This window comes from Schistocerca piceifrons, chromosome X (assembly GCF_021461385.2).
Source record: "Schistocerca piceifrons isolate TAMUIC-IGC-003096 chromosome X, iqSchPice1.1, whole genome shotgun sequence".
Classification (NCBI taxonomy): domain Eukaryota; kingdom Metazoa; phylum Arthropoda; class Insecta; order Orthoptera; family Acrididae; genus Schistocerca; species Schistocerca piceifrons.
Window position 1 is genome coordinate 1,830,301 of NC_060149.1, and position 17,283 is coordinate 1,847,583.

General features: G+C 40.8%; 1 protein-coding gene across 6 annotated transcripts in view; it reads right to left on the reverse strand.

The window, feature by feature from the left end:
* LOC124721943 (biotin--protein ligase) overlaps nt 1-17,283 on the reverse strand; it is a 439,412-nt gene that overhangs the window by 177,746 nt on the left and 244,383 nt on the right. For all 6 annotated transcript variants that reach the window (XM_047247106.1, XM_047247104.1, XM_047247103.1 and 3 more), the window contains one exon: nt 1,500-1,685. In XM_047247106.1, the coding sequence (XP_047103062.1) occupies nt 1,500-1,685 (186 nt within the window). The remainder of the gene's footprint in view (nt 1-1,499; nt 1,686-17,283) is intronic.

The window sequence follows — 17,283 nt, forward strand, 5'->3', positions numbered from 1 at the left end:
TTCCAGCATGTTGGGATTGACCTATTCGGTCGATTTCCGATGTCTGCTAGTGGCAATAGATGGATTATTGTTTGCACTGATTATCTGACATGCCACGCCATTACAAAAGCAGCGAAAACGGCCGAAGCATCCAACATAGCCAAATTCATTGTGGAAGACAGTGTATTAAAACACGGTGCCCCAATGTCATTAATTATGGATCACGGGAAAGTTTTGCAATCGAATCTTGTGACAGCGTTAAAATGTCAGTGACACATTACTCGTCACATGACGACTGCCTACCATCCGCAAACTAACGTGCTTACGGTACACCTTAATAAGACCTTGCCCTACATGCTATCAATGTTCATCAGTGTTGAGCAGAGCAACTGGGATGAGGTGCTACCTTTTGTGACGTTTGCCTACAACACCTCCAAACAAGACACCACGGGATTTACGTCATTTTTCCTGGCGCGAGGGCATGAGGCGACTATGACGATGGACACTATGTTTCCATTACATCCTGATGACATAGACGACGACTACATTGGCCAGGTGTTAACCAGAGCTAAGGAAGCTCGGCAGTTAGCTCACTCTGCATGCTGCAGGCTCAAGAAAACGATCGCCAAATGTATGACGTGAGCCACTGCCCTGTTGTCTACCAGTCTGATGACCTCGTCTGGAACTTCACTCCTGTTCGGAAGGTTGGTTTCTCTGAGAAGCTCCTCAGGTGCTACTTTGGACCTTATAAGGTTGTAAGACAGTTGTGTGATGTTACTTATGAAGTTGAAGGTTTCGACCCCGTCACAAGACGATGAAAGATCAGAGATACGGTCCACGTCCTTCGAATGAAGCCCTATAAGGATCCGGCAACCCAGGGTAAATTCGAAGCTCCAATGACAGGCAACAAGCGGAAAGGTGACAAAGAGTATAGCGGCAAAAGAAGTTCTAAGAAGATTACCATCAGGGCGAGAATCAGTCATCAGGAGCCGGAGTATGCAGGACTGATGACTCATTCCAGGACTAGGAGGACGTAACACCGAGACGCTGTTCCTTAATGAGGGAGCAATGTCGCAGCAGAAGCTGAGTAGCACTGTGGTGTAGTGGATATGATAGTAACTGTTGCATCGAGGGTCACGAGTTCAAAACTCACCTTGACTGTACAATTTTAATTTCTATATTCGGTTTGAGTACATTCTAGAAGTATCCGCAAATATCACGAATCATTGTACCGGAATGTTCTGTAGCTCTATATATACTGTATGTGTTCTGGCCGGATGCAGTTTGCTCTGCGCTCTTGTCTGTGCAAGTGCTGAATAATCCTTCGTTAAGTGAAGTTAGTGTTCGTCATTCATCCAATTACACCTTCTATGTGACAGTATGTTATAAGACAGACATTAAACTGTTATACTAAAGCTCTACTTTAAATGCAAATAAAACGACAATTTATCATAGTCATAGCAGGTGCATGTTATTAACAAAGCATCAAAGCCCAGCAACTTAAAAAAAGGAAAACTCACCTCACTTCTCCCTAGTAAATATCCAGGTTTGTAATGAGGAACAGTATCTGACAATGAGCACTCTATTCCCAGATGTACACTCAGCAAATCTCTCAAAATTGCCAACCTTGCACTGTCACTAGCCTGAAGTGTTTGAAACTTTTCTTTTTCTTGTTCATACTGTTGTGGATCAATCTCAAGGTGGACCTGTAACACACATTGTGGTGTGGAACAGTAGCTTCAACTTTAATCCAACAATGTTACAGTAAAATTTATGAACAAGAGTAACATTTTTAAAGAGTAACATTACTTATATTTGTTTCAGAGCAACTTAAAATATCAACATTACAATTTTCATGTGACAGCAAAGTTTCTGCATACAGAAACAGGTTAAATGACTAACAAAACCTTCAAACACAGCAAGATCCATATCAACCATTTTGCAATTAAAACGGCAAATATAGACAACAAAGACAGAGTGCTAAGTTTCCAACTTACTTGCAGAGGCAGGAAAAATAGCTTAGACATTGTTAGCCCTCAGTTGAACTACTGTGTACAGACAGTTTACAAGCACTAAAAAGCAAATCACGAAGTTTTATGCCTATGAAACAACTAAAAGTATGAAGAAGGCAAGAAGAAAACTAAAATAAGAAACAACTATAAAAAAGGACCATTTTGTACTTTTATCTGTAAGGTCCATCATCTTTGCACTGGAATGAAAATGCAATAAATTCACAAGTATGTTCCACCTTACTTATTTTTCAAGCATCCTTGGAATTAAATGAAGCAACAAATTGCAAAATGTTATTTTGAAGCTTTTTTACAGATTAAGCCCAAAACAACTTATTTACATGTTCTGTTATGTTTTAAGAATCAATAGGAAAAGCTGAAAATTTGTTCTGGACTCGGATTCAAAGCCAGGTCCCCTGCTCTCTATGCAGATGCACCGACCACTAAGCCATTCGGACACAGTGGTCATCACAACTGCACGGACTACCCTAGCATGCCTTTCATTAGATCCAAATTCTCAACTTATCCACACACTGATGACATAGTCCCCCTGCTCCTTACCCTCATTACTCATGGTATTTCGCTAATTCACACACGAGTTTGAGCCTGGTGTGCATCCACACTGAAGAGATCATTGGTCTTTCTCACCTTATATATGGTGTCTGTTCTTTCGGACATGTCAGAGAGAACTGACACCACATATACAGAAATCATTTATGCTACACAAGGTACTACAATAGTTTTGGACTATGTCAAAAGTTCTCTCTCTCTCTCTCTCTCTCTCTCTCTTTTTTTTTTAATGGATAACTTAGTAACAAAACAGAAGTGAAAGAAAGCGAAAGAAGCTTGAACACCAGGAAGGTCCAAGACAATGTTTAAAATCAAATGAACAATGAAAGGCGAACAACAGGAAGAGAGTACAACAGAAAGAGGAGGAAAAAAATGGTTCAAATGGCTCTGAGCACTTTGGGACCCAACTTCTGAGGTCATTAGTCCCCTAGAACTTAGAACTAGTTAAACCTAACTAACCTAAGGATGTCACACACATCCATGCCCGAGGCAGGATTCGAACCTGCGACCGTAGCGGTCTCGCGGTTCCCGACTGCAGCGCCTAGAACTGCATGGCCTCTTCGGCCGGCAAAGAGAAGCTAGCAATGATTCTGCAGGACCTTATATCAACCACCATTACAAATATTTACAAAACTCCAGCCATTCTTTACCTTGATCAGTAAGCATTTGTCTATTTCGGTTTGGATTAAATTTGTTTAGGATACTTCAGTCACTATAGCACCATAACCACTGGGCCTCCCAAATTGTTACACATCATTACTCTTTCAGAAACTTCAACAACCATGGGTAGACATATATTTGTAAGTGGGGTGAGTTTCTGAATTATAAAATTAGAAATCATTAGCTAAAAAGATGAGATATAATGCTCAACTCCTTGAGGAGAAGGGTTCTCTTTTCTCGTATTATTATATGTAATCTTAGCTGCTATTTTTATGTAGGGAAACAATCACCTGGCTGTAAATTAACCCATTTTTTATTTTGGACATTGGTTCTCTTGATTCATGTCAAGAATGCACTTCAGTTTGTAAGCAAGTTTGCACTTCAGTTTGTAAGAATGTGTGTAGGGTACCTCTACATACTGATAAAAATAGAAGTAATACTGGTAGAATGTAAATAGTTTAGGAGTAAAGGAGATCACTCATTTAACTGTAGAAGTCTCGACGCAGCTGATATCATTAGTTCCTTCTCTTTCTTTTCTCCTGCCTTCCCCTATAATTTACATAATACGTATCACAGCTGTGGATCTCACATGATTTATGTTCATTCACCTACATCTACATGTACATATACATGGATACTCAGCAAATCACATTTAAGTGCCTGGCAGAGGGTTCATCGAACCACCTATTATTCCAATCACATATAGCGAGTGGAAAGAATGAACACCTATTTTCGCATTCAGAGGAGAAAGTTGGTGATTGAAATTTCGTGAGAAGATTCCGTCACAACGAAAAACACCTTTCTTTTAATGATGTCCAGCCCAAATCTTGTATCATTTCTGTGACACTGTCTCCCATATTTCGCGATAATACAAAACGTGCTGCCTTTATTTGAGCTTTTTTGATGTACTCCGTCAGTCTTATAAGGAAATGATCCCACACCGCACAGTAGTGTTCTAAAAGAGGACAGACAAGCGTAGTGTAGGCAGTCTCCCTAGTAGGTCTGTTACATTTTCTAAGTGTCCTACCAATAAAATTCAGTATTTGGTTAGCCTTCCCCACAACATTTTCTATGTGTTCTTTCCAATTTAAGTTATGCGTAATTGTAATACCTAGGTATTTAGTAGAATTTACGGATTTTAGATTAGACTGATTTATCGTGTAACCAAAGTTTAACGAGTTCCCTTTAGCACTCATGTGGACGACCTCACACTTTTCATTATTTAGGGTCAACTGCCACTTTTCACATCATTCAGCTATCTTTTCTAAATTGTTTTGCAATTTGTTTTGATTTCTGATGACTTTATTAATCAATAAATGACAGCGTCATCTGCAAAAAACCAAAGACGACTGCTCAGATTGTCTCCCAAATCGTTTATACAGATAAGGAACAGCAAAGGGCCTATAAAATTACCTTGGGGAATGCCAGAAATCACTTCTGTTTTACTCGGATGACTTTCCATCAATCACTACGAACTGTGACCTCTTTGACATGAAATCACAAATCCAGTCACATAACTGAGACGATATTCCATAAGCATGCACTTTCCCTACGAGCCGCTTGTGTGGTACAGTGTCAAAAGCCTTCCGGAAGTCCAGAAATATGGACTCGATCTGAAATCCCTTGTCAATAGTACTCAGCACTTCATGTGAATAAAGAGCTAGTTGTGTTTCACAGGAACGATGTTTTCTTAAGCCCATGTTGATTGTTTTTTTTTTTTTTTTTTTTTCAAGGTAATGCATAATGTTCGAACACAATATATGTTCCAAAATCCTGCTGAATATCGACGTTAATGATATGGGCCTGTAATTTAGTGGATTACTCCTACCTTTTTTGAATATTGGTGTGACCTGTGCAACTTTCCAGTCTTTGGGTACGGATCTTCCGTCGAGCGAATGGTTGTATATGATTGTTAAGTATGCAGCTAATGCATCAGCATACTCCGAAAGGAACCTAATTGGTATACAGTTTGGACCAGAAGACTTGCTTTTATTAAGTAATTTAAGTTGCTTCACTACTCCGAGGATATTTACTTCTACGTTACTCATGTCGGCAGCTGTTCTCGATTCGAATTCTGGAATATTTACTTCATCTTCTTTTGTGAAGGCATTTCAGAAGGCTGTGTTTAGTAACTCTGCTTTGGCAGCACTGTCTTCGATAGTATCTCCATTGCTATCGCGCAGAGAAGGCATTGATTGTTTCTTGCCGCTAACATACCTGACATATGACCAAAATCTCATTCAGGTATGTCTGTAAGAACAGATACAACAAACAAACAAACAAACAGCTATGCAGCTACACTGTGCCTGAACATTGTAGCGGTACAGCTGTGTGTGTATGGGGGGGGGGGGGGGGGGAAGGGGGGGGGGGAGGTAGCCATGCGTGCCAGTTTACTGAAGTACTACCAATGCTGTGAAAAAACTATTAAATCATTGCAAGAACTTTTCCCCACTCTTATGGAAGAGAACAAACCACTCCTTGCTAGAATCTAGATAATTGTAAGTGATCATGATAAGAGTAATGAATATCAATAAGTTTGAAAGTGAGTATAGTATACAAAAAGTCACGGATGTAACTTAAGTTACTATAACATTTGTAGTGATCACCACAAGATGAAATCTGGTTTTTTAACACATTATCAGTATCATCAAGTTCCCCAGTAACAATAGCATGCAGGGCAAAATTTGTTCATGAAAATGCAAATCAAGTGTTGGAAGACAGAAAATAATTATACAAGGGTGTCTCTAGGCTGTCCAGGAAATCCCTCATTTATTATCGTAACTCTATAATAGAGCTATATCCTGTTGCTAACCAGTTAAATTTGTGTATGTCTTTCTTCCTAAAGAAAGTATTGGTAATTTTTAAATGATTAAAGGCAGAAAAACCTCTTAGTATTTTTCCCTTTTCATTACATACTTTTCCCCCAAATCTGCCTAGTATTTTGGGAGCTGATATACTTCCAATTCCAGCATTGAGATCTTCCATATTTAAAATCTGATTTTCATTGTATCTGTTTCATATCTCTTTTAATTGTTTCACAAGGGGCCTTAGACTCATCAATTTTTCCTTCTTCTTGAACTTAAGTTACTATTATTCTTAGGACTCCTCTTCAACCTTTAATTACTACTAGTACAATGTGTTCATTTACATATTAATAGTCCCTGTTAGTTGGTTCGTCGGTTTGGGAGAGAGGATGAAACAGCGAGGTCATCGATCCCACAGGATTAGGGAAGGATGGGGAAAGAAGTCAGCCATGCCCTTTCAAAGGCACCATCTCAGCATTTTCCTGATGCGATTTAGGGAAATTACGGAAAACCTAAATCAGGATGGCCAGACACGGGTTAGAACCATCATCCTCCCGAATGCGAGTCCAGTGTGCTAACCACCGCGCCACCTCGCTCAGTTTCTTAGTCTAGTATTTTATCTACTCATTTTCTATGAATGTAGACAGCATGGATAGATATGGACATATGGCTGAAAATAGCATAAGTAAACCTACTTCTCTAATTAGTGTTTCTATCTCTGGCATACAAATATAAAGATAAATCATTCTGTTTGAGCTAGTGTTTTGAGCTCCACATTCAAGAGGGCAGTAACGTTGTTCATGATGACATCAAGATCACATGTCAGTGACAGGGGGCATCTGCTTCACTGCTGGTGTTGACTCACTCTGGTGTGTTGTGTAGTGCAGCAATGACGGGATGATGGTCTATAGTTGAATTCTTTTACCTTGGCGGCTCGCGCATGCCCGCCCAGACACGGGAGATTGCTGCGTTGCCAGTTGCACACGACGCACGCGCCAACAGAAGCAGCGCCATAGTATAGCATATAGTTCGCAAGCTTACGTTTAGGGGGAAGCGCACAGTTTATGAAGTAAAGCCACCACGGCCGCATTAACCCTTTCGCTGCTACAGAGACGTGCTCCCCGCATTCTGCACTGTGCGCGATTTTGTCACTGCACTGCTCGCCTGTGCTGACACATGGTGTTCCGACTGCTTTGACACACTTATCATTCGACTCCACAAAAACTATTTGGCCCAAAAATTAGATTTTTACACATCTTCTTGACTGATACCTTCCCCCCATAAATGAGTTAATTTTGTTTCGATATTCAACGCAGTTATTATGCAGCATTAAATGTAGTAAACCATTGCACGAAATTTTGAAGAGTTTGCAGAGGTAAAAGTCCATAGAGTATACTTTCCGTATGGTCGATTTTAGTTGCCACAATGTTGAGAATGAAATGTGGACAAGATACCTAAATTTCATATAAAATTTACTGTATAACAATATCTCATTTGATTTAAGCACCACATCGGTGTCGTATGTAATATTGAGATATAGTCAGTCTTTCGCGACTGTAACAAAAGTTTTATTTACACTGAGCACGTTTGGCTTTATTTTAAAGCACTTCAATCAAAAGGAAGTAGACAAAATACATTAAACAAAACTGTGGACTTAAAAAAACATTAGGACTTGAATATACCGTCTATCAGTGAAGTGCTCTGAGCTATGTCAAATGTAATTTTTTTGTGTGTGGCACCCACAAACAGCATTTATTTGCTAAAACACTGAACAGCCGACACAAACGTTGAATATTGTGTTACCGCAGCACAAAACTACGAAAGGTGACTTGGCAATGGAGGAGACAAAATACTGTCCACTGAAGATGCTTCAAAAGAGAGAAACGCGTCTGGTCTAAATAAGTCGCTTATTACAGTTGCAGAAGAGGAATATATTTCAATACCATTGGTAAAACTGCGACTGTGGAACAAAAACAAGAAATAGAACATGAGTACCATTGAGTATGTGCCATACCTTTCATTGATTGAAGTGCTTTAAAATAAAGCCAAACGCGCCCGGTGTAAATAAAACTTTTATTACAGTCGCGAAAGACAGAATATTTCTCAATATTACATACGACACCTATGTGGTACTTAAATTAAATGAGATATTGTTATACAGTAAATTTTATATGAAATTTAAGTACCTTGTCCACATTTCATTCTCAACATTGTGGCAACTACAATCGACCATACGGAAAGTATACACCATGGACTTTTACCTCTGAAACTCTTCAAAATTTCGTGCAATGGTTTACTACATTTAATGCTGCACAATAACTGGGTTGAACATCGAAACAAAGTTAAGTAATCTATGGGGGGAAGGTATCAGTCAAGAATATGTGTAAAAATCTAATTTTTGGGCCAAATAGTTTTTGTGAAATCGAATGATAAGTGTGTCAAAGCAGTGGGAACACCATGTGTCTGCACAGGCGGGCAGTGCAGTGATGACAAAATCGCGCACAGCGCGGAATGCGGGGAGCACGTGACTGCAGCAGCTAAAGGGTTAATGAAGAGACAAAGCACTAGAAATTTCAAAAAATTGCATTCAAACGAATAAAATTCGTGAAGTAAGACACTTCGATATTGTTTTTAAATAAAGAAAATATTTAGCATCACACTAAGTTTGAAGTCTTTACCTTTCGCTTACAAACCCAACGCCTTAACCGTTACGCTAGCGCAGATCGTCCTGCAATGTACTTCCAGAAGGACAGCTCACGCAAAATTCTGACAAACACTGTTGGTATGCCTATGAATTACTCGCACTTCGTCGAAGTACAATAGGAAATAAACAATTACCACTGTTCTTTATTGCGAAAAAGCAGTTCGTGAAATTGATACAAACACCTTTCCTTGCTATCGCCTGAATTAGGAGTCTTATTGCTTGTTTGGTTTAATTAATTAATAGAATATGAAGCAATTGGTATAAAGAATAGTTTTTCCAAACTTTCTATAAAACAAAGTCTGCTATCAAGACATTGCTTCTGTTCTATTACTTTATTTATGACTGAACGTTTCTAAAACTGAAGACACTCGTCCGTGCTCTGCTCTGCAGTCGAGATCTGGCAACGTCGTTCTCTGTTCATTGGCTGACTGTATTTTTGACGTCAGATGTGCAGAACGAACCTAAACTCGGCCGCCAACATAAACGACGTGCACTTTAGTATACAGGAACAGACTGACACGGTCCAGTGAGATGGCAACTCCTCTTCCAGCAGTGTCACAGGAGAGTACACCATCCATTTGTCAATTATTCTTATGAGCTTCAAAGAGAAGCAACTTATTTTCATTACCTGTGTGCTCAGTGGTTTAGTTCATATATTTCTTGCACGATTATTTGCTTACAAGGCACATTCGATGCACTCTAGCGTTTTAAAAAAATGGATAATAAATGTGGAGGGGATAGGGGTAAAGCTGCTCGCATCCATAACATAATGTTACACGTGCCTCCTGGTTAATACTAAAGAAGCAGTGATAATGAACTGCCAGACTGTCTTTTGATATCCTTGCAAAAACACTGTGCTGACAACAGAGCAAACAATACTCTTTAACAGTTCTTCTCAGGGCCATTTGACAATAACTGGCTTCAAAATCAAAATATGCCAAATTAACACAGAAGGCATGAGCTGTAGCAAAAGTGAATATCTAAGCAACCTGGCATGAAAACTTAAACTTGACATTACCACAATCCATTCCCAGCAACTGTTCCCTGCCCCTACCTAGATGGAATTTTCAAAAGGCTAACTGGAACAAATTCAGCAAACAACTGGAAAATGACACTAAATGGATTCCATCAAAAGTAGAGAGATATGAAAGACTTGTTGTCTTAGCAATTAGTTCTGCCAAAAAAACATGTCCACTGATGAGTAACAAAATCTTATATTCCCCGTCAGAATGAAGTGTGCCAAAAGTTGTATGATTCTTATGAATGCATAAGGAACCAGGTACTAGTTGAACAACTGCTAGAAGCCCTGCAACAACTGTTAGAAAGGAAAGAAACAATGGAGAGTTTAGACTTTAAACACAGCAGTCGAACAGCATGGAGTTTACTGTGCAGACTAGTAACTGGACAAAATCATCCAGCATTTGTACTGACTCCTTGAGCCAGAAGTTGTAGCCAAATAGACATCTATTGAAGGCCATCATTGAGAAGACACAAAAGAGAGAAGTGCAGTATGCAATTAGGGACATTCATACAAGCCAGTAACAGTTCTTTCCTATTCTGTCAAAGAATGCTACAGCTGAAACTTTAAGAAATGGCACAATAGGACAGTGCAGTGTTCATTTGTGAATTGTTCTTATGAGCTTCAAACAGAAGCAATTAATTACCTGCGTGCTTAGTAGTTTAATTGCTAAATTTCTTGTGTGCTTACTAGGCACAGTATAACACTTTAATCTTTGTAATATGCTTATTTTGACGGTCTGCTACTATTTTTGTTCAAGTTTCATGTTTTTATTTTCTGTGTAAATGTTTATGTAAATTAACTGTATTTTCACTAACAGTCTTTCTTATATATTCTATTTAATTCAAATTTATATATTTTTTGAGTCATTTCACATCCTTGTGTCTTGATGCATTAAAGAATCAGTGGACTATGTGTATGACTATAAATAAAAATATATATCTATACAAATCATAAAAATGTGTGTGTGTGTGTTTTCCACCTCTCTTCCTAAACCACTGGATCAATTTCAATCAAATATACCATTTACTGTCTGGAAAGAACAACCACCTATTTGTCAAAGGGTGGGGTGAAAACACCGTGTAGCCCACAATGCGAGAATACCCACACTTAAGTTATCCAGTATTTGAAAATGAGAGCACTTTGATACTTGCGACAAACTTTACATATAATTTCAAACCTCTATGAAACTTTTTCTCAGACTCCCAACAAATGCCGAAAGGAAAAAAGTTTGTCGCTTACATTTTTGTTAGATATGCAGTAAAACTGCCACCTGAATCACGATGTTTTAATTTATTATCACTGCACAGCATTTAGTGCAGGCACGGCATTTAGTGCAGGAGATACGACATCATAAACACTGAATGCATGGGAAGCAAAAGCATCATGCAAGCCATTTAAATTTGTTACATCATTGCTGCTAATTCTATTCCCAACAATTTTCACAGACAGTATTCACATTTGCCACTGAATGTACCTACAAAAATATATTATTGATTGTATGACACATAGTTCAGGAGATACGATGTCACAAGCACTGAGATGTATGAGAAACTGTCACGTGATGCACGATGTCTTAATTTATTACTTCTTTACTACTAACTCTATTCACAATAAATTCCACAGACAGTGGGTACATATGCCACACGATGTACCTGCAAAATTATATCATTGTGCAGCACACAGTTCAGGAGATACATCATACACACAGAGCTGCATGGGAATGAAATTTACTAGACATACAGGTGAAATATTTGTACAAATACAGATGAAATATTTTAAGTATGTGTGAGATGTGTTTGACATGTGCATATGCAGGCAAGGCCACAGATAAAAAGCACATTCTAAACCACTGGAATGATTTCAAACAAATTTGGTACAGATATTAGTTGTAATCTGAAAAGACGTACTCTAGGGGTAAGAACCACCAGTCTCCTATTGGGGTGAGTGTCATAACATGGAGAGAGAAGGGAAGTTGAGGAGATATACAGACAGCGAGGGAGGAGGAGGGGAAGGCACAGGGAGGAGGAGGACATGGACAGACACAGGAGAGGGGAGAGGAGGAGGTGGACAGAGGGAGGGGAGAGGAGGAAATGGATGGAGAGAGGGGAGATGAGGAGATGGACAGAGGAGGGGAGAGGAGGATATGTAGAGAGGCAGGTGGAGAGACAGGCAGAGAGATGGAGGAAGAGGAAACATACAGACAGAGGGGAGGACGAAACACACAGAGAAAGGGAAGAGGAGAAGGTGAACAGAGAGAAGGGAGAGGAAGAGATGGACACACAAAGAAAAGGAGAGGAGATGAACAGGGAGAGGGAGGAAGAGTTGGACAGATACAGGGGGAGGAGGAGACTGAAAAAGATAGGGGAAGTAGGAGATGAAATTTGTGGGGGTTGGAAGAGATGGACAGAAGGGGAAGGAGCAGAGGGGCAAGTGGGATGAAGAGCAGACTGGCAACCGACAGAGGAAGGAGGTGGATACGGAACGAGAGAGGGGCAGGAGGAGACGGATTGAAAGTTTGGGGGAAGGGGGAAGGAGGGGGGTGGAGAGAGAGAGGGGAAAGGAGGAGATGGTCTGAAAGTTCAGGGAGAGGGGGAAGGAGATGGGTAGAGAGAGGGGGAAGGAGGAGACGGACAGAGAGGGTAGGGAGGAGGAGACGGACAGAGAGGGTAGGGAAGAGGAGACGGACAGAGGGTAGGGAAGAGGAGACGGACAGAGAGGGTAGGGAATAGGAGACGGACAGAGAGGGTAGGGAAGAGGAGACGGACAGAGAGAGTGGGCAGGGAAGAGGCGACGGACAGAGAGAGTAGGTAGGGAAGAGGAGACGGACAGAGAGAGAGGGTAGGGAAGAGGAGACGGACAGAGAGAGTGGGTAGGGAAGAGGAGACGGACAGAGAGAGTAGGGAAGAGGAGATGGACAGAGAGAGTAGGGAAGAGGAGACGGACAGAGAGAGTAGGGAAGAGGAGACGGACAGAGGGAGTAGGGAAGAGGAGATGGACAGAGAGAGTAGGGAAGAGGAGATGGACAGAGAGAGTAGGAAAGAGGAGACACAGAGAGAGTAGGAAAGAGGAGACACAGAGAGAGTAGGGAAGAGGACACGGACAGAGAGAGTAGGGAAGAGGAGACGGACAGAGAGAGTAGGGAAGAGGAGATGGACAGAGAGAGTAGGGAAGAGGAGACGGACAGAGAGAGTAGGGAAGAGGAGACGGACAGAGGGAGTAGGGAAGAGGAGACGGACAGAGGGAGTAGGGAAGAGGAGATGGACAGAGAGAGTAGGGAAGAGGAGATGGACAGAGAGAGCAGGGCAGAGGAGACGGACAGAGAGAGTAAGGATGAGGAGACGGACAGAGAGAGTAAGGATGAGGAGATGGACAGAGAGAGTAAGGAAGAGGAGATGGACAGAGAGAGTAGGGAAGAGGAGATGGACTAACAGATGGTTGGAATAAATGTATACCTGGGCGATGACAGATTTATCAGCTAGTAAATAAATAAATAAAACATTTTTTTAATCACGCATCATAGTTATCCTATTTTTTCAATGTGGGTAGTCATCTGAAGAGTGAAAATGGAAAATATTCTAAGTGCCAAATCTAACTTTTTTTGTGAGAATGAAAACAATGTATCTCTGTTTGTAAGCAACTTATCTGTATCCAAAAATTTGAGAAAGAGTTACACCACAGAATTATGTTGTTCACTGCATCACTGCAAAAAATAAGGAGACAAATTAGGAAATAAATACTTATGTTCCAAGTGCCACCTGGAAACTGGAAGTTGTTACATATTTATTCTTCCATTACCAGCTTCGAACTGACAGGTTCATCTTCAGATGGCTGTTCACGTTCATTTTACATTTTATTGTTGTTGTTGTTTACGTTAGCAGTTGGCTAATATAAAGAAAACAAATTAAAATAACCATGAACAGCTGGTCTGAAGATGAACCTGTTGGTTTAAAACTAGTAACAGCACCATTTGTGTAAATAATTAACATTATTAACAGCAACAGTAGCTAGTTGCTGTTTTCTTCATGAAAGAATCACTTTTTATTCTGCGAATAGTTGCGGTTTAAAAAATTTCAGTTTTTGACAAAACAGCATGAAGAAAGTTTTTGTTCCAAGTGCCTTCAGTACTCAAGCATTTTGTTTTATTTGTGATAATACAAGTACAGAAATAAAGCATTAGATTTTTTTAACTAGTAGAATTGTAACAACAAAAAGCACATTTCTTTTATTTTTGAACTCCAGAGGGTAGCACAGCTTGGCTCTTGTCTACCAGAGTTAAAACCAAGATTAAAAAAAAAAACAAAGAAAGAAAGAAGAATCTTGTGAAAAATATTAGGTCCAATAAAGAACAAAGATGGCAAATGGATTTTGAGAGCAAATACGGAAATATTCATTCTCCCCTAAAATAACAGATGAGATCAGAAAAAGATGTATTACACTCTGTGGACATCTAGAGAGAAGCAAGGAAAACAGTTTAGCACAAGATCCACACATTCTTTCAAAACAGGAAAACAGACAAAGAAAATGGGTGAGGAGGCAAGGCAGAAAAGGACTTGGAAGAAATGCAAATTACACAGGAGACCTTACTCAACAGAGATGACTTCAGACTAGAAGGCAAAAAATTCCAAAGTTTTTAAGAATATACAACAGGAAAACATCTGGAGTCAAATAGTAAGATGATAGGAAAAGAGCTCATTCTCAGAAAATGAAAGAATTTTGGAGAAGGGTGAAGGAAAAGAGAAACAGGAGATATATATATATATATATATATATATATATATATATATATATATAAAAAAAAAAACAAAGATGATGAGACTTACCAAACAAAAGCGGTGGCAGATCGATGGACACACAAACAAATACAAACATACACACAAAATTCAAGCTTTCGCAACCAACGGTTGCTTCGTCAGGAAAGCGGGAAGGAGAGGGAAAGACGAAAGACTGTGGGTTTTAAGGGAGAGGGTAAGGAGTAATTCCAATCCTGGGAGCGGAAAGACTTACCTTAGGGGGAAAAAGGACAGGTATACACTCTCCCGTGCACACACACACACACACACACACACACACACACACACACACACACACACACACACACACACACACATATCCATCCGCACATACACAGACACAAGCAGACATTTGTAAAGGCAAATATACCGGTCATTTTTGAAACACCCTGTATATATATTTGAAACGGCAATAAAAACTAAACGAGCAGCGATAGAAATACACCGTTTGTTGCAATATGCTTGGGACAACAGTACATTTTCAGGCGGACAAACTTTCGAAATTACAGTAGTTACAATTTTCAACAACAGATGGCGCTGCAAGTGATGTGAAAGATATAGAAGAGAACGCAGTCTGTGGGTGCGCCATTCTGTACGTCGTCTTTCTGCTGTAAGCGTGTGCTGTTCACAACGTGCAAGTGTGCTGTAGACAACATGGTTTATTCCTTAGAACAGAGGATTCTTCTGGTGTTGGAGTTCCACCGCCTAGAACACAGTGTTGTTGCAACAAGACGAAGTTTTCAACAGAGGTTTAATGTAACCAAAGGACCGAAAAGCGATACAATAAAGGATCTGTTTGAAAAATTTCAACGGACTGGGAACGTGACGGATGAACGTGCTGGAAAGGTAGGGCGACCGCGTACGGCAACCACAGAGGGCAACGCGCAGCTAGTGCAGCAGGTGATCCAACAGCGGCCTCGGGTTTCCGTTCGCCGTGTTGCAGCTGCGGTCCAAATGACGCCAACGTCCACGTATCGTCTCATGCGCCAGAGTTTACACCTCTATCCATACAAAATTCAAACGCGGCAACCCCTCAGCGCCGCTACCATTGCTGCACGAGAGACATTCGCTAACGATATAGTGCACAGGATTGATGACGGCGATATGCATGTGGGCAGCATTTGGTTTACTGACGAAGCTTATTTTTACCTGGATGGCTTCGTCAATAAACAGAACTGGCGCATATGGGGAACCGAAAAGCCCCATGTTGCAGTCCCATCGTCCCTGCATCCTCGAAAAGCACTGGTCTGGGCCGCCATTTCTTCCAAAGGAATCATTGGCCCATTTTTCAGATCCGAAACGATTACTGCATCGTGCTATCTGGACATTCTTCGTGAATTTGTGGCGGTACAAACTGCCTTAGACGACACTGCGAACACGTCGTGGTTTATGCAAGATGGTGCCCGGCCACATCGCACGGCCGACGTCTTTAATTTCCTGAATGAATATTTCGATGATCGTGTGATTGCTTTGGGCTATCCGAAACATACAGGAAGCGGCGTGGATTGGCCTCCCTATTCGCCAGACATGAACCCCTGTGACTTCTTTCTGTGGGGACACTTGAAAGACCAGGTGTACCGCCAGAATCCAGAAACAATTGAACAGCTGAAGCAGTACATCTCATCTGCATGTGAAGCCATTCCGCCAGACACGTTGTCAAAGGTTTCGGGTAATTTCATTCAGAGACTACGCCATATTATTGCTATGCATGGTGGATATGTGGAAAATATCGTACTATAGTGTTTCCCAGACCGCAGCGCCATCTGTTGTTGAAAATTGTAACTACTGTAATTTCGAAAGTTTGTCCGTCTGAAAATGTACTGTTGTCCCAAGCATATTGCAACAAACGGTGTATTTCTATCGCTGCTCGTTTAGTTTTTATTGCCGTTTCAAATATACCGGTCATTTTTGAAACACCCTGTATATATAGAGGGAAACATTCCACGTGGGAAAAATTATATATAAAAACAAAGATGAGGTGACTTACCGAACGAAAGCGCTGGCAGGTCGATAGACACACAAACATACACACAAAATTCAAGCTTTCGCAACAAACTGTTGCCTCATCAGGAAAGAGGGAAGGAGAGGGAAAGACGAAAGGAAGTGGGTTTTAAGGGAGAGGGTAAGGAGTCATTCCAATCCCGGGAGCGGAAAGACTTACCTTAGGGGGAAAAAAGGACAGGTATACACTCGCACACACACACACACACACATATCCATCCACACATACAGACACAAGCAGACATATTTAATATATATATATATATATATATATATAGGTCTTTAAATATGTCTGCTTGTGTCTGTATGTGTGGATGGATATGTGTGTGTGTGTGTGTGTGCGAGTGTGTGTGTGTGTGTGTGTGTGTGTGTGTGTGTGTGTCTATATATATATATATATATATATATATTCCTGGAAATGGAAAAAAGAACACATTGACACCGGTGTGTCAGACCCACCATACTTGCTCCGGACACTGCGAGAGGGCTGTACAAGCAATGATCACACGCACGGCACAGCGGACACACCAGGAACCGCGGTGTTGGCCGTCAAATGGCGCTAGCTGCGCAGCATTTGTGCACCGCCGCCGTCAGTGTCAGCCAGTTTGCCGTGGCATACGGAGCTCCATCGCAGTCTTTAACACTGGTAGCATGCCGCGACAGCGTGGACGTGAACCGTATGTGCAGTTGACGGACTTTGAGCGAGGGCGTATAGTGGGCATGCGGGAGGCCGGAGGGACGTACC